The sequence below is a fragment of the Miniopterus schreibersii genome (assembly GCF_964146895.1).
Source record: "Miniopterus schreibersii genome assembly, chromosome: 5".
Classification (NCBI taxonomy): Eukaryota; Metazoa; Chordata; class Mammalia; order Chiroptera; family Miniopteridae; genus Miniopterus; species Miniopterus schreibersii.
Window position 1 is genome coordinate 48,672,038 of NC_138106.1, and position 13,356 is coordinate 48,685,393.

A 13,356-nucleotide genomic window follows, 5' to 3' on the forward strand; every position below is an offset into this window, starting at 1 on the left:
GTTTCAGGTGTATAATTCTACAATACATCATCTGTATATTGCATTATGTGTTTACCACCCCAAGTCAAGTCTCCTTCCCATTCTCACTTATTCGTTACCCTTCATTAAAAACAGACTGATTACAAAATGTCCTTTAAAGACTTGATCTCTGTTCTTCATGAGCTGGTGGTCACACTTCTTAGCAGGGCACACAAGGCCCTTCACGGGGGCTCTTCAAAGCCTGAGTCCCATTTTTCTCTCCTGGCGGTCAGCCCATATACTTACCTTCTGGGCATACTTTAACTGCTCACCATTCCCTGGTCTTCCCAGGCCTTGTTAGACTTTTTGCCTTCTTTGATTTTGCACAAGCTGTGCCTCTGCCTGGAATGCCTTTCCCGCCTTCTCTGTTTGCAAAACTCTACTCTTCCTTTGAGACCCAGGTTACTCCATAGTTCACAGTTGAAAACGTCCCTGCCATCCTTCCCTCCTCTTTTCACCATATCTGTATCTTTCTCCCTCCCAAATAACATTATTTATTCTTCCATTATAACAGTTTCCTCACTGTGTTAAAATGTCACTGCTCATGCCCTGGCTGGGTGATTCAGTTGGTCAGAGCATCGTCCCATATGCTAAAAGGTTGCGGGTTCGATTCCCTGTCAGGGCACATACTTAGGTGGCAGGTTCGATCCCTAGTCGGGGCCCTTATAGGAGGCAACTGGTCGATGTTTTTTTTTTCCTCTCTCTCCCTTCTTCCCTCTTTTTAAAAAAACCCAATAAAAACATATCCTTGAGTAACGATTTAAAAAAATTTTTTTTAAGTGTCACTACTCATATGGCTGTCCTGTCCTGAGTTCCACAAAGTCAGGGAACATGTTTCATTCCCCTTTGCATTCCTGGTACAGTAACAGGTCCAGTAAATGTTATTAAAGTTAATATCGGTCAGCTGATTGCTTATAAGCTAGATATTCTGCTAAGAACTTTAAATGTATTACTTCATTTAATCTATACAATAAACATACGAAGTTTTACAGATGAGGAAACTGAGTTTCAGAGGGATTAGGCTGCTCGCTTAGGGACACACAGCTGGTGACCTTAAGGTTTTAGCAGGATATAGAATTGAATCTGTTTGAATTTCTAGCCAATAATGTTATATGACTATCATTAGAATGTCAGGCAGATATCAGCATACCTTTTTTTTTTTTTTTACATAGTTTGGCACTTTTTGAGTAAGCGTCTATACTCTGCCCCTTACTAATTGTGTGATCTTGACTAAATTACTAAAACCTCTCTAAACCTCAATTTCCTCATTTTAATGTTTAATGGGGGAAAATAACACCTCATTCACATGGTCATGTAAGGATTCCTAGCCCCATCTCTGCTCATCACAGCAACCATTTATTCCTTCCTACTCTGACCCACGCACTTGCTTCACAGTCCTCCATTCACTCCCTCAATCCTTACCCTCTGAAAATTTGAAACTATTAAACCTTCTAACAGATGAGAAACTGAGGCTTAGAGAAGTAAGTAACCTGTCCAAAGATCCTTTAATCTAAGGAAATGTTTTTCCTAAGGTTCCCAGAACTAAATGGGATTCTCAGATCAATACCTAAGTGGGTAAATGAATCACTCTGTCTGTATGTGTGAAAATATAACGAGAGGCATTAAAGAGACTGGGTTTGGATTTTTTTGTTTTTCTTTTTTACTAACTAGTTTTCTGGGCAATCACGAACACTTAGCAAGCCAGAGAATTCTCTTGGAAACAGAATCTTGAGTGAGCCACTGAGCAGTCACATTCACTTTTTTATTCTCTGTGGTCTAAATTCTCCATGTCCCTCAAATTTCCACCTTCCCCATTGAGCCCTCAATCAAGATACAATCCCTCTCCCCAAGTTCCCTTCCTTCCAGCCTGCAGCTGAAGATCTTGGGACCGTGTCCAACCAGTCTGAAGGGAATAAGATAAATGGCCTCTGCCTTAGGATCTGGCAACCTCAGAAAGTGTCTTTCTGGGTCCACACTTTCAAACACCCTTAGCTTCTCTACTAGCTCTCACCTGCCCTGTTCTTTTTAGTTATTCCTTCCCACATGCTGATGCTGTACTTCCTAGGCCAAGGCTTTAAAAAAGACTCACGTGCCTGAAGGTTTCTGTCGGGAACTTAAATGAGCAAAGTAGGCCACGTGGGAAGAGGAGAGCTTATATCCCATCGAAAGTCGAGCAGCCTCTGCCAGATTCACCAGTTGTTACCGCGAGGCAGCGATTTTCAACCGCTGTGCTGCAAGAATTTTTAAAAGATGCAATACCTGACTATTTAGTCAGGGGCACTGACTTCTTTTCCCTTAGGTTGTCAAATAAAAAAATGATAACCGCCAACACGATGATAGCCGTCCAATGTGAATGAATCAAAATTATATCATTTTCTGGTGTGCCGCAGAATTTTAGTAATTAGTTTACGTGTGCCATGAGAAAAAAGGTTGAAAATTGCTGCCATAAGGGAATGTGGGGCCAGTGTTGCTAGGTATTCTAATTGCCCAGGGGAGGTGGACATCCAAATTGATGTGACTTCTGCAGACTTTTAAAGTATTGACAACTAATTATAAAGTTCTTTTTAAAAATTATTTTTAAAACCTACTGTCTGTCTGTGTACTATTTTTGATTTACTAGCCTTTAGTTTTCAACCTCTACCCCAGAACAACAGCTCCCTAACTCTTATCTTTATTACTCAGTTGCCAGAGCTTGTTTTAGACCCTGACCCAACACAGCTTTCTCCAACTGCACATCTTTCCATCCACACATTTTTCTTGCTACTAAGAGTAATCTGTTCCTCCCCTGATCTCTGTAATATGTAATATAACATGCTTGTTTATAGCTTTGGTCTAGAAGCAGACCGGGGTTTGGAATCCTGGCTCTGTTACCAGCTACTTGACCTGGACAAGTCACTTAACATCTCTAAGATTCAGTTTTCACTTGTGGAAAATGGGGGAACAATAATAGTTCCTACCCCTTGGAGTTGTGAGGATTAAATGAAACAATATTCAATATAATATGGTATATCATAACGCCTGCCATATGGTAAGAAATGTTAGCTAGGGGGAAACCTCCTTCCTTAGCAGCTACTAAATAGGATCTCTATCTGATTCATCTGTATTTTCTCAACATTAAATAAAACGTTATTAAGTAAGTTAATAAACAAACAGTCCCCTCCCTTCTACTCCTGATTCATCAGAACCTGGAATATAATATATTCCTAAACCACTCCATTCACAATGATCTCTCTCTCCTCTAAACCTCTGTTGCACAACACGGGCCAGAGGTAAAAACTGGTGGCCTGGGCCAAATCAACCATCCAGATACTGAAGCATTACGTATGTGAAAATCAGGAGATTTCGCCTATAAGTCTGCCTTTCTGACTTCCCTTGAAAAATAAGACTGAGGTGTGCTGGCCCGCACTCCTGCACACAGGACAATGGAGTGGTGACCAGCAGCGTGGCCAGGTGGAGTCACTGCTGGTGTAATGCAGCCCCACCCTTCACATGTCCTGGGGGGATAAACCCGGGCCTGCGTCACTCCCTTGCTATGGGACAGTCTTCCTAGGGGTTCTAGGTTTGCTACTCCTGACTTAGAGTCTGTACCTCACCGCTCGATTATTTTTAACTTGATTTCACCCTGCTTAGCTGAGAGATGTAAATTCACTGTAGACTTAGCAATGTCAGTCAAAGGAAAACGCCCGATTTCTGTAATCTTATCATTTTTGACATATTTGCTCACTGTCTCTTTTCTACGCATTATTTTCTTTCTAATTTCTTTTTTTAAATTTAATATATCTTTATTGATTTCAGAGAGAGGAAAGGAGAGGGAGAGAGAGAGACAGAAACATCAGTGATGAGAGAGTCATTGATCAAGCCCTCAACCCAGGCATCGAACCCGCATCGCCTGGATCCTAGGTCGACGCACAACCGCTGAGCCACACCCTGCTGTGCTTTTCTTTCTAATTTCATAGCCTTTGTTTTCTTCTGTAATTTCAGTCATTATCAACTTCATTTTTAGTGTGCTTCACCACTCACCTATTATGAAACATTTAGATTGCTTCTTATTTTTCATTATATTAAATAATGCTGTAATAAACATTTTTGTGCATACTTCTGTTTCCGTACCTATTATTATTTTATTATCTAAATTCCTAAATGTGAAATTATTAGAGCAAGAGGAATGAGCATTTTTTTATAAAGAAAAATGGTAGTTTACATATCTTCTAGAATTAGAAATGCAAATTTGAACACATTAACCTTGACGACTAATGAGCAAAAGTGTCTTTATAAATTAAAAGCAGGCATAACAGACATAAATTATCTGAAGTTCAGAAGGCACTCACATGATCACATCTTGCAGGACAGGATTTTATTTTAATGTTTTGGCACCCTACCCTTACAGAAAATATATTTTAGGTGGCTTTCATTTTATTCACCTTCACTGGGCCTGCGCTTCTCTTATCTATACTTAGGAGTTATACTGCAGCAGCTTCTGGGTTACAAGTAAGAATCTGTTTGCTAGAACTGAATCAGAAAAGGCAAAGCTAAAGAAAATTGAGTCTTAATTTAAAATATAGGAATCCATAAATAAGAGGTGTTGGTGAGGATGTGGAGAAAAGGGAACCCTTGTGCACTGTTGGTGGAAATGCTGGTTGGTGCAGCCACTGTAGAAAACAGTATGGAGGGTCCTCAAAAAATAAAAAGTGGAGCTGCCTTATGACCTAGCAATTCCACTTCTAAGTATATATTTGAAGAAACCCAAAACACTAATTCAAAAGAATATATACACCCCTATGTTCATTACAGTGTTATTTACAATAGTCAATATATGGAAGCAACCCAATTGCCCACCAATAGACAAATGGATAAAAAGTGGTGGTACATATATACAATGGAATATTACTCTGCCATAAAAAAGAATGGAATTTTACCATTTGTGACAGCATGGATGGTGGACCTGGAGGGTATTTTACTAAGTGAAGTAACTCAGTCAGAGAAAGACAAATACCAGATGATTTCATTTATATGTGAACTCTAAAAAACAAAATAAATTAACAAACAAAACTAAAACAGACTCATAGACACAGAGAACAGACTGATGGTTGCCAGAGGGGAGGGGGAGGGGGGACTAGGTGAAAAAGGTGAAGGAATTAAGAAGTAAAAATTGGTAGTACAGAATAGCCATGGGAATGTAAAGTACAGCATAGGAAATATAGTCAACAATATTGTAATAACTACGTATGTTGTCAGATGTGTACTGGAAATATTGGGGGGAACACTTTGTAAACTATATGATAATCTAATCACTGTGCTGTACATCGAAAACGAATACAAAATAATATTGAATGTAAACTGTAATTGAAAAATAAAATTAAAAACAGAGAGAATAGATTTTAAAGAAAAGAATGTGAAGCCTCAAATATTTTATTTCCACAAGATTTTACATTTATTATAAATTCTTATAACCCTCATGGCATTCGTAAGTACTAATAGCCGCATTTTACAAATGGGAGCACTGAAATACAGGAAGTTGGATAGCTTCCCCAAGATGATACTGCTAATAATATGAAACTACTTAATAATTACTTATTATTTGACAGCAGCCTGACTGACTCAATACTCTGGCTCTTATTCAAGACACAATACTGTCTACAGACAAATGGAAAACAGCTACCTTTGTGCTCCTGTGGAACCTCACATACTTCACTGTTATAAAAAAATCATCACATTTGAATATTTACCACTAAACTGAGCTCCTTGAGGACAAATCATATTTACTCATCTTTGGTATATTTGTTTTTTATTTTTAAAAATATGGTTCATTGATTTGAGAGAGAGAGAGTAAGGGGGGGAGAGAGAAACATCAATTGGCTGCCTCCCACACACGCTCCCCCCCCCTCCGGGAATTGAGTCTGCAGCCCCAGCACGTGCCCCGATCAGTAACAGAACCGGCAACATTTCAATGCAAAGGTCAAAGCGCAACCAACGAAGCCACACCTGCCAGGGCTTTGGTGTATTTCTATTGCGTGGCACAGTTCCTGGAACAAATGTGCTGAGTGAACTGAAAAAATTACTAGGACATAGAGAAATAGGCAGTGGCCAGAATGGGTGTTTATTTGTACAGATGTTTCTTAACTTCGATGGGGTTATGTTCTTTTTTTTTTTTTCTAGTCATTCTGATAGGTGTGTAGTGATATCTCAGTGGCTTTAATTTTAATTCCCATAGTGGCTAATGACACTGAGCATCTTTTCATGTGCTTATTTGTCATCTGTACCTACATATCCTCTTTGGAGAAATGTCTTTTTATATCTTTTGCCCATTTTTGAATTGGATCACTTACTTGTTTGTTTACTATTTAATTTGACAAGTTAAAATATATAATTGGTGTTTGTTTAATATCTAATGAGAATGAATTTTTTTGGTCATTTGTTTTAGTTTTAAAATTATTAACTGCATTGGATTGCTTTTGTCATTTTATAATTGTTTTATATTCCCAATTTGACTATTAAAACTACATGCTGTCCATTTCTTCTGTATTCTTCACAGCGCCTTAGATAAAGATTTATTGTTTAGTTGGTTGAAAATAGTTGTAAGATGGGGGTGATGATCTAGGTTTGTCTTTTGGGTATTTACTCCAGGTTTTAGCCCATGGTAGTTTCTGGTTGGTACTAATTGGTTTACTTGATTAAGTAGTCATTCTTTTTATTTTTACTAGGTCCTCTATTAGATCTTTCAGTCAAATCTGATTAATTTGATCCCCTAATATAGAACTGGACATTTGGGTTATTTGGCCAATGACATCCCTGAGACTACAGAAATAAAATTTTAGACTCATTTTGAGTTCAAAGCTTTCTAAGAAAATGCTTTAATACTTCTCCATTTCAATTCTATAGTTTTCTTCCTGCTTATTGAAGTAAATTATAGGTGATGCCCAAAATTTCACTCAGACTTGTTTTCTTCTTTACATCACCAGATTCACGGTTTCATCTCTGAGAAGCCTCAAATGACAACTTTCTATGGTTTAACAAAGCAGAGTGGAATCTGTGTTCATACCAAAACCCCAACATGTAAAATGACAACTGCAAGAATACTTTTTTTCCTGAAATTCTTTCCAAACCAGTTTTGAGTGGAATAAGAAGTATTGACCTTTCTCTCCTGTGTTTAGCTATTAAGTTAAAGGAGACTCCAGGTCCAGCTGACTCAAGTTCTTTCCGTTTGGCTCTTTATGGACAGTGGAGGTGAGTTCGGTCCATTGAGGAAGTCCCCTGTCATCAGCAAATGTCTTGCAGAAGTGGTGTATTTGCTGTCTCTATGTTCTCAGCTCTCTGAGATCTACTCTGCTTAACTGGGAGTGCTCTACAAAGGTCACGGAAAGCCTCAAGACTGACATTTTCAGTCATTCTCCTACTTCGCCTTTCTGCAGAATTTGACCCTGTGACTACCCTCTGCTTTGTGAAACATATTTCTCCTATTTACTTAGGTAACCTAACCCTTTTTGGACACTCTCCCCTCCCATGTCTGAGACATTTATTCAATTTCTTTCTCTGGCTGTATGTGCTCTTACCAAGGTATTATGCACATTCACCAAATGTATTAGTTTATTAGGGATTGTGGATGAAAAAGGGCACCATAATAAATCTAACGGAAAGTAACCTCACAGAGTGATCTGATCAAAAATTCCTAACTGGGAAGGTCCCAGGCATATAACTTCTTTAGTAAAAGGTTTATCTTTGCCTTAAGCAAGTCCTGTCCATTGTTTTAGTGCATCTAGGTTAACATACCATTGAAATGCTACTTTTTCAGATCCTTCAGAAGTGTAATCACCCTCAAGAGAGCACATAATCTTGTTAGCTATTTTGTAATCCAATCTCTGCCTGGTTTTCTCTCACCTGCATATAATCTTCCCTATGTTCCCTCCTTAATTCCAAGTGCATGAAAGAAACTGCAAAACTGTCACTCTTGGGAGCATTTGCGATCTTGCTTCCCAGCGACTGTCGTCAGTTTGGCCCAAATAAACTAACAAAAATTCTCTACAGGTTTGAACATTCTTATGTTGACAGGATGTAATAACAAAGTACCACAAACTGAGTGGCTGAAAGAACAGAAATGTATTGTCTCACAGTTGTGGAAGCCAGAGGTCTGAAATGAAAATATGGGCAGTGGTAATTCCTCCTGAGGGCTGTGAGGGAAGGACCTGTTCCAGGCCTCTTTCTTTGGTTTGTAGATGGCCATCCTCTCCATGTCTGTTCACATCACCTTGCCTCTGCGTGTGTTTCTGTATCCAGATTTCCCCTTCCTTATGGGCACACCAGTTATCTTGGATTAGGGCCCACCCTGATGACCTCATTTGAACGTGATTACCTCCAAACATGATCACATTGTGAGGCACTGGGGGAGTTAAGACCTCAACATGAATCTTGAGGGGACACAATTCAGCCTTTAACACTGAGTCCCTAGAGTCACGTTTTCTGTTGTATCTCATGTGCTCAACGTAGAAGTTTGGTAAATAATATAATTTGTCTTTCCATGGACACACCCTCCTCTTTCTGTCATCTCTCTCCTGCGTTGCTCCAACCTCTGTAGTCCCTCCTTGGTGTCTGTTTTAGACTCTTCATCTTCACCTTAAATATCAAAGTTTAACAGGTTCCATCCTTGGCTTCTTCTCACTCCACCATCTCTCCCTAGTGATCTCCCCCACAACAGGAATTTCAACTATGGGCTGTGCATGTGCTGAAGACTCTTAATGTCTGCGCCAGCCCATACCTGTTTCTTGAGCTTTGTCCTGTATGTTCCCTTGTCTACTGACACATCACCATTCAGCTGCTCCACAGGATCTCAAATTCAGTATGCTAAAAAATGAACTCAACTTCGCCCTTCTCTTTCCTCCAGCCCAAACCCAATCTATTTCCTATATAGCCCTCATTTTGTGAAGGATGCCACTGGGTACTTAGATCTCTCCTCCCAAGCTCCACATCTGTCAAAACCAAAATCCTGTCAACTCTAGTGATTAAAAATCTCCTAAATGCATCCTCTCCTCTCTGATCCCACCATAACTGTCCTGGTTTCATGTCCTTAACATACCTCCTTGAATTATTACAATAGTTTTCTAAATAATCTCCTTGTCACCCCAAATCAGTTCTGCACTCTGCTACCAGAGGAATTTTTTAAAGCAAATTTAATCATTATCTTTTCTTGTTAATGACTCTTTGAACTTAGGCTGTGGCTTTAGGATAATCACGACTGGATGCCTGGGCTCTGGTGGCTCCTTGTCCTGGTCCCTCCCAGTTTCTGCCTCATCCTCTTATATTACTATCTGTAAGGCATCTTCTTGCAGCTTTAGTTGCAATTCCCCCCATGCACCCTATTTTGTCTATTTAATTACCCAGACCTTGGGTCTTTAAATCATGTTGACCCCCGCCCCCCATGAAGCCCACAGCTGATGGTCTACAAAAGTATCGGAGTCATCTCTTTTCTCCTGCACTAGCTCTTGGCTCCAGGCTTTACCTCTGTGCCTAACCTGGCCCTTAGCTTCCCTGGCTGCACCCTCCTCTCCAGCATTTGGTTTCCTACTGTGATCAGAGTCATTCCCTTGAGGTGGCTGGCCTTGTACCTGGACTCTGTTTCAGGTCAGCTCCTCTTGGAGCCAGCCTGGGATTGTCCTGACGAGCTCAGAGGGTATTAAACACCTGCTCTAAGAAAACCTTCCTGAATTCTAGTCCTTATTTTGCCTTCAAGTAGTTGTGTGATCTTGGATAAATTACTTTTCCTCTATTTCTAAATCTTAACAGTAACAGTAGTAAAAACAACTAATAATTACTGAGTACTTATCAGAACAAGGTTCTAAGCACTTTACACGGATTATCTCATTAAAATCTCACAACCACTTTATGACAAGTCACAGCTATCCCCATTATACAGATAAGAAATGGGATTACAATTGTCAAGCAACTCGTCCAAGGTCGTATAGCTACAAGGTGGGAGAATTGGGATCCAAATCTCAGCACTCAGGTTCCAAAGTGTAGCCACTAACCACTACACTGTTCTTCCTCCCAGTGTGCAACTCATACTAGAGCCATGCTATCACATCCGTAAAATAAAGAAATGAGAGCTCTGGTCTCTTCCATATAGAACATTCTGTGAAAACAGGCCTATTATAGGGTCTAGTGAATTATGGGTAAAGTAGGTATAGTTGAAGAGGAGTCAAGAGACAAAAAGTTAAGCATAAAAGGCCAGAGCCCTAACCATGAAATTTTACAAATTATAAGTTATTGGTTTCTTTTCCTTGGATATCTAATTTTCTTTTTCTACAGGCAGATGTAATCCAAGATTAAGAACACAAAGTAGAAAATAGAAAACATCTATATTTCTGATTAACATTGTGTGTATACAGGTATCATGTACAGGGGTGGACAAAAGTAGGTTTATGGTTGTTCATATGGAAAATAATGCAATGATAAATAATAGTACAAGAATAAACTCTGTTTCACAGATTCACAACTGTAAACCTACTTTTGCCCCACCCTGTATAAAAGTACTAGCACTGCATATTCTGCTAAATTTGTTCTTAAGTTAAACGCATCAAAAATTGTTCTACAATAGAATTTTTAATGATTGTATGGTATTCCATTATGGATGTTCCCTAATTAACCTTGTTTAGAAACTCAAGTTGTTCCCAAGAGTTTCCCTATTAGAAACAATGGCAAGAAAAACAGCCACATCACTAAAACTTTACAAAAATATGATTATGTCCTTACAATCAATTCCTAAAAGTTGAACCGCTTGACTAAAAGGAAATATATGTTTTAAGGATTTTTGATATGTATCACCAGATTATTGTCCAGAAAGATGTTATAATTCCTCCCTCCTTAGAATCATGTAGGATTTTTGCTTGCTTGCTCTCTTTTTAAACAAAATATTTGCCACTTTGATAAAAGAAAAATAATATTTCACTGTTCTAATTTGCATTTTTAAATTTCAGATAAGACTCAACATTATTTATTGACCATTTATATTCTAAAATGTCCTGCCCATAATCAGTTTTCGGGCACTTTGAAACAAAGAGAATCTAGACAGTGGCCTGTGGTTCCACAGACATCTGCAGGCAGTATTAACATAATTAAGTGGTACCACTTCTATGGCTCCACAAAAGTAAAAATTCTGAAAAAAAAATGCATACATGTGTCAAAATTCCACTGGAGGGTAAAGGAATCTTTACTTGGAAATTAAATTCTAATCAACCGAAATAAAAGCAGCAAAGCTGTTTCCCAAACCAGTGAGCACTGGGTAGATGAGGGTTGCTTCGATTTTCAAAGAACAGTAGTAAATAATGACTGACCCCAGCTCCCATGAGCCAAGAGAAGGGTGGGCGTGACCCTTCCGGTAAGTGACGGCCATAGGGGACTGCCAGGGCATGGAGAAATCTTGCGGTGTGCAAACAAGCCGCAAGAAAGATTTTAGCTCTGCTTCTCAGGGGCAGTGTGAGCTTCAGCCTCCTCAGCCAGTTAATCTCATTCATAAAACACAGTGATGATATTATCTGCCTGAGAGTCATAGCAAAGATTAAAATTCAGTAAAATAACAGTAAAAGACACAGCACATTAAGCATGCTCAATGCCCAGTAGTTAATTGCATTACTCTACTTTTTCCACCGCCTCAGCCTACTTAGACTCTCCCATGGCCTGTTTGTGACTCATTATCTGGCTTCTGGTTTTTTTTGGTGTTTTTTTTTACAACTCTTCTTCCCCTTCCTTTTCCTTAGCATGTCCCTTTCTATCTTCTCTATCTCATTTTTTATCTCATTCCCCCATCCCCAGGCCAAACTGACCTCGGTGTACACAAAATATGCTCCCTATTATTCGTCACGCCTATTCAGACAGTTTAAAATTTCATGATTCTTAAAATCAACAACTGCAACATTGAAATATTTGAAAAACAAATTTACAAAATTAACATTAACCACTTTAAAAAAAACCAACAAGCAATACAACTTTGGGCAGCTCGATAATTCCCTCCTTCAACTGGCAGTCAAATGTCTCGGGTAGAGATTTTTTAAAAAGCTTCCCTCCCTTGGAGCTATGGAATCACCCTAGAGTGGATGCTCCAGAAAGGGAAGAATGGTTTTGGAACTTAAGCTACAGTTTCAAAGCATCGACCGTTCTTTCTTCCTGGTGTTTCTACTTTGGCTTCTGCTAAATGTGTTCTGAACACATATTAGCATTCTTGGGCAGGAAAGACAGAAAACAACACCATCCTCAACCTCAGCCTGCCGCTGAGGTCACTTGACTCAAAATTGCCTTTCAAAGTCTAATAAGAATGATCACTCACCATCCGAGATCCATCTTGCCTGTGTCCACCGCTGGGCAACGTCTGGGAATGACCCCACTGGTCGGTCTGTCTGTCTGTCTGGGCTAGTCCCTGTTACAGTGGAAGGAGGAGCAATCTCTTCCACCCCTGAGAAAGTCTTCCTTCTCAATGACTGTATATATACCGTGTAACTTTCTTTAATAAAGGCTGTTCCTCTTTTCTGTTTTGTCAGATTCTGCTGACACTTGTGGAAGACATTAACCCTTTCTTTGCATTTGAATCGTTGACCAAGGTCTAAATACATGCTTAAAAAATAACTAGTGACTTGAGTTCCAGACGCATTAAGATGAGGCAGACTAAAAATATTCCCTCTTGAAATTTCCTCAAAAAGCCTAGAAAATAAGATAATTAAAAAGAGGGGGAGGGGGGAAATCTCTGTATCTATAAAATAGAATAAAAGAACATTCTATAGATTTTGGTAAGACAATAAAAAGTGTGACTTATTATGCATGTGGGTTGGGAGTGAGTAGCTTTCCCTTGGCGATTCCCACCACCAAGATGATGGAAGATTTTAATGAACTTTGAGGGCAAGGAGGTGAGAGCTGCTCAACCAAGGATGGCAAACAAAAGCTACTGCTCTTATTATTTCATTCCTATTATAGCCAAAGATTAAAATGGCCAAAGAGACGATTCCTCAAATAGAAGCCTTAAAAAAGACAGTATCTTAAAATTAAGAGATGTATTTGTGAGAGAAACATAAAATTCATGAAGCAGAAACAATTACCAGAAGAAAAGAAATCTCCCCATATGAGCTATAAAAGGGCACTATTAGGGAACTCAGAGGGTTCATATTGTCAAAAAATTTATGAAAATGAATTTTTATTCAGATAAATATTGTGAACATTTAAAATTCCAAAGACAAAAAGAGCTAAAATCAAAATTAAACTGTAGAATGACTGCAGAGAAAGATAAAACAGCTTGGCTTCTTAACTCTAACTATCAGAAAACCACAAAACAATATCTATAGAGCTTTGGGGTAGCATTCTCCA

At 39.0% G+C, this 13,356-nt stretch overlaps 1 protein-coding gene across 4 annotated transcripts in view; it reads right to left on the reverse strand.

Annotated features, from left to right (window-relative positions):
* Positions 1–12,481, reverse strand: part of CD86 (CD86 molecule) — a 71,495-nt gene extending 59,014 nt beyond the window's left edge. For all 4 annotated transcript variants that reach the window (XM_081138490.1, XM_081138486.1, XM_081138484.1 and 1 more), the window contains exon 1: positions 12,329–12,481. In XM_081138490.1, coding sequence (XP_080994616.1) covers positions 12,329–12,342 — 14 coding nt within the window. In that variant the 5' untranslated portion in view covers positions 12,343–12,481. The remainder of the gene's footprint in view (positions 1–12,328) is intronic.
* Positions 12,482–13,356: the final 875 nt, after the last annotated feature.